Here is an 18,853-nt window from a genome sequence, read left to right on the forward strand (position 1 = left end):
GATGTTTATAAACAATAATATTTTCTCTTATAGACAGGCTCTCTGTATCAGAATTTCTTCTCTCATTTCATCCCGCCAACTAAAATTATCTTCCTTAATAGTTCTTTTCATTATATTGTGTCCCTGATCAAAAAACCCCACATAAAAATGCTTCTGTTGCTTAGGGCTGACTTTATGAGGTCTTGGTAACAACTGAACACTCTATGGTTCCAAATTTATTTCCAATTATTCTGCAGTGAATCATCTCTACTCTAGGTTGGTCATTCTTTTCACTTTCTATGATAGTCCACCTTCAATAACTTGTTCTAGTCTACCTGGCTAACGTAGTGTATGCCGGGTTTCCCCACTAATAAGTTACTCTTTTGCCCCCTTTTCATACTCTGAGGAAGGAAGTCACTATGAGCAGGCCATACTTAAGAGTTGGGGAGTTATGCTCCCCTTCTTTGAGAGTAGAGTACCTGCATAAATTATTTGGAATTATACTGTGTGGAGATTTGTCTATTCTTCCTGTTTATTCATTTATCTAATCATTTATTTATATAAGTGTGAACTCAAGGATGCTTATTTTGTGCTTTGGGATATAATCTAATATTAAGCTATTTATTTTGTTGCTCTGATTTTTCCAGCTGTGGCCATTAGGAGTTCTGTAAGTTGGCTCCAGTGCTTCTTTGATGTATGCCCATCATCCTCTGTGTGTGTGTTTGTGTGTGTATGTGTTTGTGTATTTGTGTTTTAGCACTTAACTTGTGGCACTACAAGAGACTACAGGCATATCGTGTATATTTTTTGCCCTAGTCCTAGAATCAGCCATTTCTCCAAGGTCCTTTTATTAAAAACGAAGATCTCGGAGTTAAGTATGCTCATTGCTACTGCAGTGTTATTGCTTCTAGGACCTCTTAACTGACAGAGTAAGAAAATATATATGTGTATACTCACCTGTGTACATACATAATACCTATAAATATATAATCATCTGTATCTATACTAAGCTGAACATGAGTACATACTGGTGTCTCCAGCTCTAATTCATTAACACTTGGTCATTTTAGCATCTTCCCTTTATTTGCCTATATCCTCCTATGCCAACAGTGAGAAAGCTGACTCCCATCATCTGCCATTGATTTACCTAATTGTTCAATTCCAGTGTACATGTATAGTGGTATTCAAATTAACTCATATCCCTATCCTAACACAGTAAATATAAAATAATATATAAGTACAGGTACATATATTTCTGTACTACTCCAAGTACCTAGAAGAGTGATAAATTTATAGTAGGTTCTCAATGTTTATTCTAAAAATAGTTAATATTTTTATTATACTCAAATTCAAATTTCTTTGATATCCAAAAGACATTCAGCTTCTTACAATGCTGACATGGCCATCATTATGAATTTAGGTACTCTTATACGGTAGGTGTATAAATTTGCCAATTATTAGATAGTTGAGTTTGAAGCAAATATGATAGTTCTCTTAATGGGATGAAAACTTCTAATTATCCAATTTCATATAAAGCTATACAACATTTGCAAATGGGAGGCTGATTTTTTTAATTAGAAAGGATAATAAAAATGGAACCATAAAACTCTAATTAAAATGATTAGATGAAGGCAGAAGTATGAAGGAAGCCTAAAAAGCTTACACCTCCACGTGTTGGGAGACTGAAGAATGAAAGAGCATATACTAATAAAAGTCATACACTAGTGAACAGTATAAAAAGTAAATATGGATTTCTGGTCTAATATGTGAAACTGTAAGCTATTTGAAGCTTGAGTGAAATGTTTTGGCCAATTATATTTGCCTGATTTTGAGAAGGTGATATGGAAATTGTTCTTATAACCAATGAGATGCTCTTAGTGAGAAATCTAAATATATTCAAATGGGTATGGAAACACCAATACATAGCAGAACTTTAAGATTAATGTCCTATGTATACCTTGAGATAGTGATGTAGCCAAGTAGCCCTGGAATCTGAGTTTGATCCAGGGTAATAATTCCAGGGTTCCTATATATACATATATTTTTCACTTATTCTAGGGAATTTTGCCTAACTATAACAGTAAATAAAAAACAATGACTCAATTGGTTCTCATAGCATTCAGCTATTTTATATTTTGAATCAGTCATGGCAATTACAGATGTGTGAATTTGCTTTAACTTCCCCAAATCTATTTTTCAACATGAGAAAAAGCTGTCAAATCGTATAAGCACAAATGCCACTGGCAATATTTAAAAATGCTTTAAGCCTAGAAAATAATGTTGCCATATTAAAAATATCCATTTTTAATGGATAAAAATTGCTTCCAGATTTCCTAGAAACTAAGTGAAATTTGAGTTTGTATATATGGTAAAAATACAAAAGATACCAAGACTAAGGAGGAAAACTGAAACTTTTTAAAGGAATAAAAAACATAGCTGCTGGATTTTTGATGCTGGTCAGTATTGTAAAAATAGAACCAATGGTTCTAACAGTATCATTAGTTAGCTTTTCTTGCATTGATTAAAACATGGGTATGGATTGAATATATGTAACACATTTGAAAGGAAAGGAAATTATTTTTTCAAAATTCTCATGTGACATTATAAACAATTAAGTACATAAATGCGCTTAGGGGCTTCCCTGGTGGCACAGTGGTTAAGAATCCGCCTGCCGATGCAGGGTACATGGGTTTGAGCCCTGGTCCGGGAAGATCCCACATGCCGCGGAGCAACTAAGCCCGTTTGCCACAACTACTGAGCCCGTGTGCCACAACTACTGAAGCCCTGCGCCTAGAGCCCGTGCTCGCAACTAGAGAAGCCACCGTAATGAGAAAGCCCGCGCACCACAACAAAGAGTAGCCCCCACTCACCGCAACTAGAGAAAGCCCGCACGCAGCAACGAAGACCCAACGTAGCCAAAAATAAGTAAATAAAATTTAAAAAAAAAAAAATTCGCTTAATTCCAATTGCATGGAAAGTAGTTAACTTGTTATCTTTACATATTACTAAATGCTAAAGGCAACTGAATCAATCAGAACACTGTATTTTATCATGCCAACCAGCCTATCCATTTTGATCATAAACTGGTAGTTGTCAGTTTGATATAAATAAGATTCTTGAATATAATTTGGTGTAAATTGTCTAGGAATAATTTTATTAAGCATCTCTAGCAATTCTAAGAGAAATGAAAATATGTTTTGACTACCTAATTGATTGGAAACCAAACAATTGATTACATTTCTATAGAAGATTAGATTTTGTAAATTAACAATCTGTATAAAATAAAATAATAAAACGTTGTCAAAGTATATAATCCATATAACAACCCAGTGATGTGCTACATTAGTCAGTTACAGTCTGGAGTATATCACACACCAAATATAAACAAAATAAAAATAGTGAAGATAAATAAAAACATCTTCATTGAGATTACATACTAGTTGCAAAACTGAGACACAAAACTACATACTCTGATGTTTCTGGTATATTATTATTTCTTCTATGTTACACTGCCTTATGATTTGATCTGGTTCATTGACAAAAGCTAAGCACTGGTCTATAAGCAAGGAACCCTGTGCTCCGGCTGGACTGTGCCTTTCACGGGTCAGTGATGATGGTGCCATGGTTGAAAGTGGTGCTTTTGAGGCCTCACTATCTAGATTCAAATCTATTTATTTCTGAAGTGTATGACCACCTGGGTTCAAATTCTATGTGATCTGTAGCAGTGCCACAGACAGTGTACCCATAGACTGGTACCAGTCTCTGAAGTGGTTGTTACTGGTCAATAATAACCTGGTTGATAATAACTGACAGAGTAATTTCATGTATGATGAATCAAATAGTAAAATATCAGGGCATACATTTGTATGCTTGCTATTTTTTTGAATTCATATTTCTTGTAATTTATTTTTATATTGTTTTACCAAAATTATTTTTTGAAATGGATTGGAATTAAAGAAGAATGGTCCCTCACCACAGAGAGTTTGAGAAACACTGATCTAGAACAGCACTAAGCAATGCTTTAATTTCCTCATCAGTGGAATGGGACAAAAAGAAAGCAGGGAAATGATTTTTATACCATTTAGGTGACAGCATTCAAAAGGGTCTACTGTAGCATTCCCAAAATTCTTTCTCTATATACTTGCCTATTTGGTTTCTTATGCAATTAGCAAACCTACAACAGGTCTGGCTGTGGTATGACCTATGTTTCAGTGGGACCAAGGGGCAAACAAGAATTTTTCAAGAGAAGGCAGGTTGGAACTTTTTCCTTTTTTTCATAAAAATTTATTCTTACTTCAGGGTGAGAACTGATGGTTTAATCGTACTTCTCGAACTTTAATATACATACGAATTACCTGGAGATCTGCTTCCAGCTGACTCAGTGGGTCTGGGGTGGAGGTTGGAGTTTCTGCATTTGTCACAAGCTCTAACGTGATGTAGATGCTGCAGACTTGCAGACCTTGCTTAGAGAAGCAAGGGTTTAACAAGCCTTGTTTCTCAGATACACTCTCCCACCTAAGTGTCCAGCAGCAGACACACGCCCCACTCAGAGACAGACTCTTCCTGCACATAGTCTGTAACTCTCCCTAGGTCATAAGACAAATTTCATCCTCAGCCTGGCCTCATCCTCAATAATGGTGTTTTTCACTGGACATGTAAACCACCAAAAGTTAAAGATCCAGCAAAGCTAAGGGTCTAGAAAGTCTAGTGTAAGCCTAACTTTATTTAAGTTTAAATTGTTTTTTTAATGCTAACTTGCAAATATGACTGGTCTGTTCCAGTCACCGTATCTTAGTGATCTGTAAGCCTGGTAAAAGGCTTATAATTGTGCCTGAAATCAATAGCCCATTGTCAATTTATTTTATTGTGGATTGGTTTAGTGTTCTTGTATAGTATTTTGTACATTTTCAAAACTGACTTCTGTGGAATCATGGTCTTGTGGTTTTGAGGAAGAAAGTGTAAGCGTTGTAAACATGTACATTGTGCATTTTTTTTCTTTCTTCATAGTTAATCCTCATCTTAATATGTAGGAGTTGGGCCTTTTGATCATTTATGAATTGTGAAAGAAAGGCAGGAAGGAATGGAGGGAGAGAGGAAGGAAAGGGGCAAAGATGGAGGGAAGAAAGGAGAGAAAGAGAGAAAAGGAAAGAAAGAATATTTTCATAACCTTAATTTTAGAACAAATCTCTGCTCTAATAAACTTAGAAATTTTAACACAACTGTAGCATATTCATTCTTTGGGCTTTTTGTCAATAGCATTAAAATTGAAATGAAAAATTATAATTATAATATTTAATATTGTACAAATCATTCACCTAGGACATATGTATGTGTATATATATATATTTTGTGTGTGAATCAGTTTTCTACTTATTGTGTCGTCACAGTTATCCAAGCACTCTAATTTGAGCTGATACGTGAGTAGTGACAGTTATTAATATTTCTCATTCTTAGGTTTAAAATATTGCCTCGCTTGGAAATCTTGGTTCTAGTGCAACATCCAAACTATTTGTATGAATGATTAAGTGAACTATCCAGAGTCTCTGTATTATCCCTCTGGTCTCTGAATAGTAATCCTATTTTGTCTCAAAAAGATAATATTTTGAAGAAGAATTCTCTTCTTAGAATAATTTCTAATTTCATTATCCTAAAATTACATTTGGATACTTGAATGTTAAAAGAAAAAAGGATGAATCATTCACATACGTAGGGAGGCTTTTTTTTTTTTTATGACGCTGAGAAAAGTGTGAAAGTAAATGAAAAATGAACAAACAACTGAATTTACCATTCCGTCATTGGGCTAGTATTTATTGAATACCTACTGTGTACTAGGCAGAAAGTATACAGACAATAACAAAGCAGGGACTTCTCCTTAAAGAATTCACACACACAAAATAAAAAATTAGAGTGTAGCGTAAAGACCGATACAGTAGACTCAAACGCTGGTTATAATAATAATAAAGAAGGGGGATACAGAGTGGGAATTTCATATCTCAGTTTGGGGTAGGGAGTGACACTGGTCTGTAAATCTTCTCAGAGGAGTTGATTTATCATTTGCTTCTTAAAGACAAGGTAAGAAATAGCTAGACAAAGAAGGAGGGCATGGTATTCCAATCAGAGGGAATCAATAATACATGGAGAAATGAGAAGGAATACCGTGTTCAGGGTACTACACGATGAAAGTCAAATTAGTCTATAGGGAGTGAAGTGTAGTTGTTAAAAGAATAGGAGAGATGAGACTAAAGTTCAAACAACTTGAATAGGGCCTTATATTCCATGCTAAGGAGTTAAACACGGGGGAGTCCCTGACCGTGATATGGCTAATTTTCCGTTTCAGAAAATTTTCTCTGCCAGTATGGTGGGGAACGATTCCGATAAAGATGAGCTAGAAGCAGGAAGATCAGTTTGGGAGATTATTTTTGTCAGCCAGGAAAAGGTTAGGGCCTGAACTATGGTAGTGAGTTTGAGAAGGTTAACTTGAGAAATTATTAAGTGAAAAAAATAGGACTTTGTGATTTAGTAAAAATGAGGTTTGATGACGAGGGAGATATTTAGGTGGATGATTCTTACTTTTCTACATATCTGATGAGCTGGATAGTTGGTGTGTACTTTGCACGACACTTTTTTTTTTTACATGAAGGTAGCCATCAATTCATTATTGGTCATCATAGATTCTCAGCACACGGTCAGGCTCATAGTAGGTACTCTATAAATATATTTTGAATGAATGATTAGCTTATTGTTCATAAAAAGGGGAGATAGGATCAAGAGTACATTTGGGGAGGAAAATGATGGATCAAATTTTGGACATGTTGAATTTGATGTATTATTAGGCCAACCAGGGGAAAATGTTCAGTAAGTAATTGGATACATGGATATATGAATTTTTTTAAACAAGAATCATGTCTTAATCACCTCTTTTTATTCAACAGTCTTTAAATGTGTGTTAACTTGAATCATAGTTGCCAACAACATTCAACAGTATTTCAGAGTTTAGCAGCCTAAGCTAGTTCTTTTAGGCATATATGAAAAAGTTGAAATGGTTCTGAATTTTTAAAAGCCTGAAATCTTTATCTATTCATCCACTGATAGACACTTAGGTTGTTTCCGTATCTTGGCTATTTAAAAAAAAATTTTTATTGGGGTATAGTTGATTTACAATGTTATGTTAGTTTCAGGTGTACAGCAAAGTGAATCTGTTATTCATATACATATATCCATTCTTTTTTAGCTTCTTCTCCCACATAGGCCATTACAGAGTACTGAGTAGAGTTCCCTGTGCTATACAGTAAGTTCTTATAAGTTATCTATTTTATATATAGTAGCGTGTATGTGTCAATCCCAATCTTCCAGTTTATCCCACCCACCCCCCTTACCCAGAGTAACCGTAAGTTTATTTTCTACATCTGTAACTCTATTTCTGTTTTGTAGGCAAGTTCATTTGTAGACTTTTTTAGATTCCACATATAAGTGATATCATATGATATTTGTCTTTCTGTGTCTGACTTACTTCACTTGGTATGACAATCTCTAGGTCCATCCATGTTGCTGCAAATGGCATTATTTTGTTCTTTTTTATGGTCGAGTAATATTCCATTGTATGTATGTACCACATCTTTTTTATCCATTCCTCTGTTGATGGACATTTAGGTTGCTTCCATGTCCTAGCTATTGTAAATAGTGCTGCAATGAACATTGGGGTGCATGTATCTTCTCAAATTATGGCTATTGTAAATAGTGCTGCTAGGAACATTGGAGTGTATGTATCTTTTTGAATTATGGTTTTCTCCAGGTATATGCCCAGTAGTGGGATTGCTGGGTCATATGGTAGCTCTATTTTTAGTTTTTAAGGAACCTCCATATTGTTCTCCAGAGTGGCTGTGCCAGTTTACATTCCCACCAACAGTGCAAGAGGGTTCCCTTTTCTCCACACCCTCTCCAGCACTTACTGTTGAGAGATTTTTTGATGATGGCCATTCTGACCGTTGTGAGGTGGCTATTTTTAATAGTTACATTGAACAGTGAAGTGCACATATCTCTTTATGATACAGATTTCATTTCCTTTGGCTATATACCCAGAAGTGGGATTTCTGGATCAAATGGTAGTACTATTTTTTTTTAATTTTTTGAGGAAGCTTTATAGTGTTTTCCCTAATGGCTGTATCAATTTACATTATTACTAATAGTGTACATTTCCTAAAGAAAACGTGATATATATGTATATATATATGAATAATATATGTATGTGTGTATATGTACACATACATATACTATCCCATGTGTGTGTTTGCGTGTATACATATACATATATACACACACACACACACACACAATGGGATAGTATTCAGCAGTAAAAAAAAAAGAAAGAAATTCTACCATTTGTGAGAACAAGGATGAACCTGAAGGGCATTATGCTAAGTGAAATAAGTCGATCACAGAAAGACAAATACTGTATGATCCCACTTATATATGGAACCTATAAAGGTCAAACTCATAGAACCAGAGAGTAGAATGGTGATTACCAGGGACTGAGGGGTAGGGAAAATGCGGATATGTTGGTCAAGGGGTACATGCTTTCAGTATAGGCTAGGTTCTGTGGTTCTAATGTAGAGCACGGTGACTATAGTTAGTAATACTGTATTGTATACTTGAAACTTGCTAACAGAGTAGATCTTAAGTATTTTCACCACACACACACAAAACAAGCAAAAACACTTGTGTGAGATGATGGATGTATTAATTTGGTCATGATAATCATTTCATTTCATATGTTTATTAAATCATCACATTTTACACCTTAAATATATACAATTTTTATTTGTCAATTATACTTCAATAAAGTTGGGGAAAAAAAGTAGATCAAAGCCTGCCATTATAGAATAAATAAGGAAGAAATAAAAGGCAGCTTTGATTGTGGAAAGAGCATCGATGTTTGAATTAGAAGATCTCGAAGTCTTAGTTTTGCCCTTAACTAGCTTTTGGTACCCAAATATTTTAAAAGTTTGTAAGCTTCATTTTCTCACTACTAAAATGAGACAGTGAGCTCTGATGATATCCAAGGTCTCTGCAACTTATAACATTAAATAATCCTGTATATTCACACTTAAACATGGTTTTTAAAAATACATCGAAAAGTGCATGTTTTGGTGAGTAGGGAAGATGTACATTTGATTTCTTTTGGTGGGTAATCATGATGCTTTCATTGTTAATGAAAATTAAGTGGCCTGAGAATTAAGTAACTGGGTCCAGACCCCAGCTTGGTCACTTAGTTGACTATGCAGTTTTGGACAAGTCAAGCCCCTTCTGGGAGCAAATCATCCTTGAAGTACTTTTTATCTCAGTTTTATCTGGTTTTATAAAAAGTTTCTATGTTTGATTTTGCTCTGTCAAACTTATGGGGTAAATAACCTCACTGTGTTGTAAATACTATATGCTATAATATCTAATAGGTGGGGCTTCCCTGGTGGCGCAGTGGTTAAGAATCTGCCTGCCAATGCAGGGGACACGGGTTCGAGCCCTGGTCTGGGAAGATCCCACATGCCGCGGAGCAACTAAGCCCGTGAGCCACACCTGCTGAGCCTGCGCGTCTGGAGCCTGTGCTCCGCAACAAGAGAGGTCACGATAGTGAGAGGCCCGCGCACCGCGATGAAGAGTGGCCCCCGCTCGCCGCAACTAGAGAAAGCCCTCACACAGAAACGAAGACCCAACACAGCCAAAAATAAATAAATAAATAAATAAATTTATAAAAAAAAAAAAAATATCTAATAGGTGACTCTTGATCTACTGAAAACAGAGTGAAAGTGTTAGATTATCTGGCAGAACCATTGATGTTCGATTAATTCTTCTAGCCCCAAGTCTCTGTCCCTTGTAATTCCTTAACATCTTACCTGCACCTGTGTAATTTTTCCTTTGTAAACAAAATCTCCTGGAGTTATTATCCTTTAAGAGTGAAATCTGTTTCTTGTGGGAACCCGATTTGATACACCGTGTTATAAAACTTTGTTAAAAAATTGAAATCAACTTTAAAGATTTGTCTCATTTTAAAACATTTATTATATTTTAAATCACTATATTTCAGTGCCATGAGTAGAACTTTGTAGGTGCAGTATAAAATTTCCCATAGGTCAGTTATTTGAGTATTGACTCCATGAGAGATACCGCTGGGATTATAAGTAAGATCCAGTCTCTCTGGCTCTTCATGAGCTGGAAAGTTAGAGAAAAAGATGATCCAGCAGCGAAAATTCAAAGAAAATTATAATATTGTAAGTATACACAAAAGAAAATACATTTGACCCTTAAACAATTGGGGCGTTGGGGGGGCCAATCCTCCATGCAGTCAAAAATCTAGGCATAACTTTATAACTGGCCCTCGGTATCTGCAGTTCCTCTGTATCCACAGTTTCTCCGTATCTGTAGTCCCACATCCTTAGATTCAACCAAAGGTCAGATCACGTAGTACTATAGTACTTACTACTGAAAAAAAATCTGAATATAAGTCAACCTGCCCAGTTCAAACCCATATTGTTCAAGGGTCAACTATAGAGTAACTACCACTTGTATGGTGCCCATAGTTCTGGCTCTGTGCAATTGTCCTCCGTACGTTCAAGGAATCTAATTTCATTTTCTTTTCTATACTGTGTATGGAAAAGAAAAGTAAATTTAGATTTACTTTCTAAATCTAATTTCATTTTCTTTTCTTTACTCATTATTGGTGTTAATTGACATGTAATGATACCCTCATTATTTATTTAATATAATAAAATTTATAAATTAGAATTAATTCATTATATGTTTATATTCATACCCTACCTCTTTAAAACTGTAATTTTAATTTGTAAATGTATATAAAATAAATGAACAGATTTAGACACATACTGGCAATTCAGGATTAGTAACAGTTGTTTTGGAAGTTTCACCAGCACCTATCAGCGTGCTCCTTCCTCTGTCCTCTCCTCCTGCCCTCCTTCCTCCAGGATCAACACATCTCTCCTCCTTCAGCTGACTCATCCTTCACCTCGACCTGCTACACAGGGAAAAACATATTTGCCATTTGAGAAATGGTATGTAATGAAAATTTCTACATATAGCATCAAAATGCTAACATTTTGTGATTGAAACTACCTGTTTATGTAAAACAGGTGATGAGCATTGTGTTAGAGGATGAACAATGATAAAGAATTTATTAAAGATTTTAATGACATGCACACTCTTCCCTAATTATTTTCAGAGAAGTATGATTGATTTCTATAAGCACACTGAACAGTTTGCCCCCTTGTATTATCAAGACATAAAATGTTTTTCCTTTGAAAGAGGGTTTTTCAGACAAACTTTATCAACTATTGACAACTGAAATTACGCTTTGATTGTGCAAATAGACTTTACATTAAATTAGTATATGATTTAAGACAAATTTAGATAAATTTTCCCAGAAGAGAACAATGCCTATCATATCAAGGCTGCTTAATAAATATTTATTGAAGGGAGGAAGGAATCTAGGGAAGGGGAGAAAGAAAGTAGGGGGAGAGGGAGGGAGGGAAGAAAAATGTCTGCCTAATTTGGCTTAACCTTTTTATTCTAACATTTCACATTTTAAGCAATGAAAATCTGATTCATAACATTCGCTAGATTATTCAATACTCTACATTAATCAATAAAAAAATGTCAAAATTAGATACAATTAGACTCTTAATGGAAAAACATTCATAACTTGTTGTCTTGCCCTTGATTTTCTCAGTATTTCAGAGAAGTGCCTGCTCATAAAAAGGAAGCTTGAGGTCAATTACAACCTTGTTTAGCACTGGAGGTGGGTGGAAGGTAGGGGGTAGAAGAAACAAACCCTATTGCCATGACATAATTTGTCCTGGGGCTTTGGAAGGCATTTTCCATATAATGATTAAAGCTTAAATTAAAGATATATTAAAACCGAAATTAAAGATGTAATTTGTTGCTTAATAAATGATATATGTTTTATAACTTCATTAAGGATGCTACCTTCCTTAATTTTTGCAGACCATGAGATTTTCAGTGAGGTGCATATTAACTGCAGAGATAATAATGTTTCTATATGTTAATAATTTTAAATGAAAAACACTTGAGCTATTTTCCAGCCACATGGGAGGAATCATTTACATCCTTAAAGGCTTATTTTACCATTAACCCCTTCATTTGAGTAGAGTGGATATCCATATGTAAAGTATTAATTCTTTTTACATTAGTGCTAATGGCAAGTATTTTAGACCCACTGGTGTGAGAGGATTAAAAGCCGCAACGTTAGGCATGCACCAACATTTCTGAGATTAATCCTTGTTAGAGCAACCTAGTGGGAATATGTAACTTGATTTTCTGTTTATTGATCAGATGCTTCTTGTTTCTTTTATCATGTGAAATGAAACTCCACAGAGACAATATCATATTGCATTAATATGCTGAATTTAACGAATGCAACACAGGATTAAGTTAGTCTCTTAACCCTTTCTACTTTTAATATCAATTACTATATAAATGCAGGTTTTAAGGAGATATCTGTGGAAATAGGATACACTCTAAATATTTGTCATTATGGCCCAAATAATAGATGAGCCATTCATGCTTTTTACAGTTGTAAACTGATGCTTGAAAGTCATGTTAACAATAAATCTCTGGGAATATTTACTTTCATTTGGTAGAAGGAGGGATTAAGGAGTCAGTGAAGAAGAGAAGCGCTCTGAGATTTTGTTATATATTTTGATAAGAGGCAAGGGACAACATGTCTGTGTTTTCTCATTTCTCTGTTACTCCTACCCCTACCCCATCCCACTCCACCTTGTTGCCATGTTAGCATAGAAAATATTTCCTGGCCTCTCATCCTCATGTTCACTTTAATTTGGCTAGATCCCAGGAGTGACATTCAAATATTGACTAACCAGCAAAGCATGGGCACAGACCAATCAGGAGGTGCATCGGTTATAAAAGACTTGGTGATGAATGACTTGATTGTTTGGCTAAAACTTAGCCTGGCCTAGTGGTCATCTTATCCCTAATTTGTCTGGGTGTCTTAAACCATCTTGGATAATGGCAGTCAATGGATTCTTGGTGATTTCTATCCTATAGGAAGGTTATGAGATAAAGGTAGGAAAGGAGAGAGACCATTCTACCTAAAGCAGCTATACCTACTGATTCTTGTGAATGATTTTCGAGCTGGTAGAGGGGACAAGATAAGTCAATTAATTGTCTTATTTTTTAAAAAAAATTTTATTGGAGTATAGTTGATTTACAATGTTATGTTAGTTTCAGGTGTACAGCAAAGTGAATCAGTTACACATACATATATCCACTTTTTTTTTTTTTTGGACTCTTTTCCCATATAGGCCATTACAGAGTATTGATAGGGTTCCCTGTGCTATACAGCTTATTAGTGACCTATTTTATATATAGTAGTGTGTATATGTCAGTCCCAATCTCCCAATTCATCCCACCCCACCCCTTTCCTCGTTGGTATCCATACATTTCTTCTCTATGTCTGTGTCTCTATTTCTGTTTTGCAAATAAGATCATCTATAACATTTTTCTAGATTCTACATATATGCGTTAATATACGATATATGTTTTCCTCTTTCTGACTTACTTCACTCTGTATGATACTCTCTAGTGTCATACAGAATGCCATCCATGTCTCTTCAAATGACCCAATTTCATTCCTTTTTATGGCTGAGTAATATTCCATTGTATATATGTACCACATCCTCTTTATCCCTCCCCCCCAACCCTTATCACCTGGTAACCATAAGTTTGTTTTCTACATGCGTGACTCTACTTCTTTTTGCGAATGAGTTCATTTGTACCCTTTTTTTTTTTTTTTTAGATTCCACATAAAAGCCATATCATATGATATTAGTCTTTCTGTGTCTGACTTACTTCACTCAGTATGACAGTCTCTAGGTCCATCCATGTTGCTGCAAATGGCATTATTTTATGGCTGAGTAATATTCCATTGTGTATATGTACCACTTCTTTATCCATTCCTCTGTCAATGGACATTTAGGTTGCTTCCATGTCCTGGCTATTGTAAATAGTGCTGCAATGAACTTTGGGGTGCATGTATCTTCTCGAATTATGGCTGTTGTAAATAGTGCTGCAAGGAACATTGGAGTGTATGTATCGTTTTGAATTATGGTTTTCACCATTGAGAATGATGTTTGCTGTGGGTTTGTCGTATATGGCCTTTATTATGTTGAGGTAGGTTCCCTCTGTGCCCACTTTCTGGAGAGTTTTTTTATCATAAATGGGTGCTGAATTTTGTTAAAAGCTTTTCTGCATCTATTGAGATGATCATATGGTTTTTATTCTTCAATTTGTTAACATGGTGTATCACATTGATTGATTTGCATATATTGAAGAATCCTTCCGTTCCTGGCATAAATCCCACTTGGTCATGGTGTATGATCCTTTTAATGTGTTTGTGGATTCTGTTTGCTAGTATTTTGTTGAGGATTTTTGCGTCTATGTTCATTAGTGATATTGGCCTGTAATTTTCTTTTTTTGTGACATCTTTGTCTGGTTTTGGTATCAGGGTGATGGTGGGGATCAGGGTGAGCTTGGGAGTGTTCCTTCTTCTGCAGTTTTTTGGAAGAGTTTGAGAAGGATGGGTGTTTTACTTTTTGATAAAGCTACAATATGTTTGTTACTAACTAATACTTCTAAACCATACATATACATATCCATATGCAGCTAGATAAGTAGATATGGAGTTACTTGTGTACCTGTAGTTGTGAATATGTTTGCATGCATCATAATATATATTATACACACACATGTACACACATATGCAAAGTCTATCCTCAGTTAAGAAAAGTTGGGTTCTGGGACTTCCCTGGTGGTCCAGTGGGTAAGACTCCAAGCTCCCAAGGCAGGGGACCTGGGTTCAATCCCTTGTCGGGGAACTAGATCCCACATGCATGCCTCAAGTAAGAGTCCACAGCTGCAACTAAGATCTGGTGCAGCCTAAATAAATAAATTTTTTTAAAAACCCCAAAACAAAACAAAAACAAAACAAAACAAAACAAAAAAAAACCAACAGATGAGTTCTGTACATAAGCTGGCATTTACAGTAGTCAGTTTATAGCACTTTGTTTGGTCAGATAGTATAGTACTGTTAAGATATCTAAAAGAAATGTTTTTAGTTCCACAAAGCTTTCCTGAACCAGTGTTCAAGAAGTGCTACTTGATTTTGTTCTAAATGCCCTCTTTTCTGCCCCTTACCCAGCTCTGCCAGATCTGGGCTCCGAGTTTCATGCTCTTCTACCTGGATCTGGGTGTCTTTTACTTGAGCACATTGCAATTAGATTTATCATTCTATTTACCACTTGACTGGGTCTGATAGCCCCCAATTTCTTTACCATTTAAGATGCTGGCACACCCCTGAGTTCTTTCTCATTATACCATTAATTTAGCCTGGCATTAACTAGGAAAAAAATGAATGCTTGGTGGTATTACTTTCATAGAACAACTCATTAAAACTGATCAGCTTCGAGCATACATAGAACAGAATTGGACTGAATTGGCACACTGGATAGGTTAAAATGTTACTATCCTTTTCAAATCAATATATATTTTAACTATCTGGTTAATAGTCATTTTAAGAGACAGAATAAACATAATTTTCCATTACTAAAATTCACATAGAGAAACAGATTCCTTTACTAATTCACTTCTGTTGGCTGAGGTGGAGTCATTGTTCTTAAAATAAAAATGTCAAGATGATTCCCACTTCTGTTTTCTAGGTTTTTTTTTTTTCCAGAGTTTTCAAGCCAATCAAAATGTCATAGATTTCATTACATCTTTAAAATCAAATGATAAAATAAATCACTCCTCCCTGGTAAACAGCACCATAGCCTGCTTTATTGGTTTTAGAATATCATTTGACTACCCCTGCCAAATTTGGGCCTTTTGAACTGATAAACAGAGAAAAGGCAGCTCCTGTGAAAGGAATCTATATTTATCCTTTACATTTTCACTAGATGCTGATTTCTCTATGGGAGGAAACAGGACAAATGTACTTTTTGCCAGGACTTCATGTAAAAACCTTGTTACCTGCCATATTTCAATTTTTTCGTCTAGAAATATTTGAAATTCACTTATAAATGTGTGCTCTGAGCTGATGACTGATTGATTCACTCTTGTTTCTTCTCTGCCTAAGGCATAACATATATCCATCCATCCATCCAGTTCTTTATTCCTTCATTCAATAAACATCTATTGACCATCCCCTATGTTAGCTGGTGTTATGATTGACACTTTATGTAATTAATTTCATTTGATCCCTATAGCAGTCTTTCAAGACAAATGTTAATATCTTAATTTTGTAAATAAGAAGGCTGATGTCCAAAAGTTAAAACAGCTTGCAAACGTCAGATTGTTGTCTTCTGCTCATCTTTGTTTCCTAACACAGTCCTTTTTACATAGGGAGCACTTACTGAATGTTTATTAATGAATGAATGAATAAGCCAGAATACATTTTATTATAGCTAACACCTATTTTATACCCATGAAGCACCACACATACTTCCGTGATTGTCTGTGTTCTCTCATTTAGTCATTACAAAAGCTCTACTAAGTTCAGTGCTATTCATGACCTTATACTTGCTTTACGGATGAGGGACCTGCGGCAAAGGTGGCAAATTAATATGCTCAAGATCAAACAGCTTGGAAGGAGCAGAGCTGGGAATTGAACTGAGGCTCTGCCTTTGGGGTCCATGTTCTTCACCACCTTGCTCTGTTTGTTTGTTTGTTTGTTTTTGTCTAGCACAGTACATGATGCATCATGAATGCTCAAAAACTGTTTGCTGCAATGATGGTGGTGATGATGTGGAATGGGAATTTTTGTCTGATGTATTGAAAATGCTATTTTATAGGAACTAGGGAATTTTCAAATTGCAGTTGCCTGAATTGTCCCTGTAAACTGCAAGAACACTTTATATTTACTTTAACAATTAAATATTTTATTTCTTATTTTTATAGAAAAATAAGAATATTTCTGCATTTGTTTGTAAATGCATTATCATATATATGTATGTGCATAGAGAGAGAGAGACATGGGTATAGATATAAAGATATAAAACTAATAAACTGGTGATGTCTTTTCTTTCTCATATCAATTTGTAATTTAAAGTTCCAAAATGTAACAGTGTACCTAAATGTAGGGATTTGAAAACAACTAATCATGATTATTTTAAATGATGATTTTAGTAAATTATGCATTCTTTAATTGCTTAAACATAAAGATTTTCACACAAAGAAGTCTGGCACAAAATTATAACCTTTATAAGGAAATTCAAGATAGAAAAAGTGATTCCACTTTAAATCATGTAGCAATAAGACAAATCACTATAAAGTCTGTTTCTGTAGTCAGTTGATCATATGTCCACAAAGACAGCTTTGCTTTTTAACCCATTGTGTGCACATTTTTCAGTATTTAGCTCTGTCGATAGAGGACCCTGGAAGCAGTGAGGGTAATGAGGAGGAATGGTAGTTTAGATGTATTCTTTCCTGGAATGCCAGTTGAATTAAATCTTTCGTTCCCACTGCAGACATACAAATCTATACTCTCCTTTCAAGATGAATCCAGAATCAGGAGTCTGCATTCTTTTATCCTTGGTCAGGAGATTAAAATTGATCACAGACCACACAAGGGAGTCGGCTGTAGTATCACAGCTCAATGCGGTTAACGAGGACAGCGCTTGCCTTCTGATCTCCTTAACTGTGCGCTTACAAGTTACAAATATTATTGATTCCAGGGGTCATCTGAGGCTGTGGGGAGGTTGTGTGACTTGACAATATTTTGCTGTTTTTTAAGGGATAAGAGCTATGAGCCTTGATAGCAAATGGAACAGGGATAGTTTAAATTTGACAAATGAAGATTTATACTTTTTTGAGCTGGCAAAAATCCTTCATGTAGAAATAATGAATGAAAATTTGAGAGTTGATTTAACATAGGTCAAGTGACTTGCAGTGAAAGAAGGAAAATAACGCTTTCATTATTACCCTTTCAACAAAATGAATTGATGATAGGTTTGTCATTGTAGGTCTGTGCTTTAAACAAATGAATAATGCTTAGAAAATCCTTTTTACAAGACATCATTTAAATTTAAGTAGGCATAGTTTACCTAAAATCTTTGAAAATGTAGCGTAGGTGGGATATGTGAATAATTACCTGCTAATCTGTAAAGCATGTTTTTATCTTTCTTATGAATAAAACGACTGTATTAACATTCAGAAAATTTAAGGTGCCACAGATCATTGTATGCTAAATTTTCAAAGACTAGGTTATGGTTCCTTTTTTTCCCCTGATAATAAAGATTATAGACTATCCTAAACATATATTCTATGTAATGGTAGAAGAAACACTGTATTTAAGAGTTTTTGCTGGATTAATTCTGGCTTTGGCACTTACTAGCTCTGAGACTTCAGAAAGCTTGTTTCACTGCCTTGAACCTCAGTTTGCTCATTTTTTAAATGGTCCTAAAGATGCCTAGCTGATAAAGCTGTTGTGGAGCTCCAGTACACAAGAATTATTGTTAAGTGGCAAAACACACTACAAACGTGAACTCAAAATATTTATTACTACTGAGCTTATACGAAGTTGAGCCTGAATTTAGGACAGGGGGTGCTGAAGAGAGCTTCTGAACTGAATTCTGTCTCCTCTCCTTCATAATCTACAGAGTACACTGGCAAGACAGCAAGTTAGAGTCACAGAAGTGTTCATCATGGCTAGAATTTACAACTATTGGATTAGATGCAATTGCTGATATTGGTTTTACATGAACCATGCTGTAAGCAGCAGAACTCAAACAGCTTAGCAGTAGACTATGACTTATTTAAAAAAACTGAAAATATTTAC

General features: G+C 35.2%; 1 protein-coding gene across 5 annotated transcripts in view; it reads left to right on the plus strand.

Annotated features, from left to right (window-relative positions):
* The window catches only part of DPYD (dihydropyrimidine dehydrogenase), an 807,615-nt gene that overhangs the window by 324,554 nt on the left and 464,208 nt on the right, over positions 1-18,853 (plus strand). Inside the window, exon 9 of one of the 5 annotated variants that reach the window (XM_082476701.1) lies at positions 10,953-13,315. The exons of the other annotated variants lie outside the window; for them this stretch is intronic. Coding sequence (XP_082332827.1) covers positions 10,953-10,981 — 29 coding nt within the window. The 3' untranslated portion in view covers positions 10,982-13,315. Of the gene's footprint in view, positions 1-10,952; positions 13,316-18,853 lie in introns of those variants that run through there. 5 annotated transcript variants of the gene reach the window in all.

This window comes from Balaenoptera physalus (genome assembly GCF_965194825.1).
Source record: "Balaenoptera physalus genome assembly, chromosome: 1".
NCBI classification, from domain to species: Eukaryota; Metazoa; Chordata; class Mammalia; order Artiodactyla; family Balaenopteridae; genus Balaenoptera; species Balaenoptera physalus.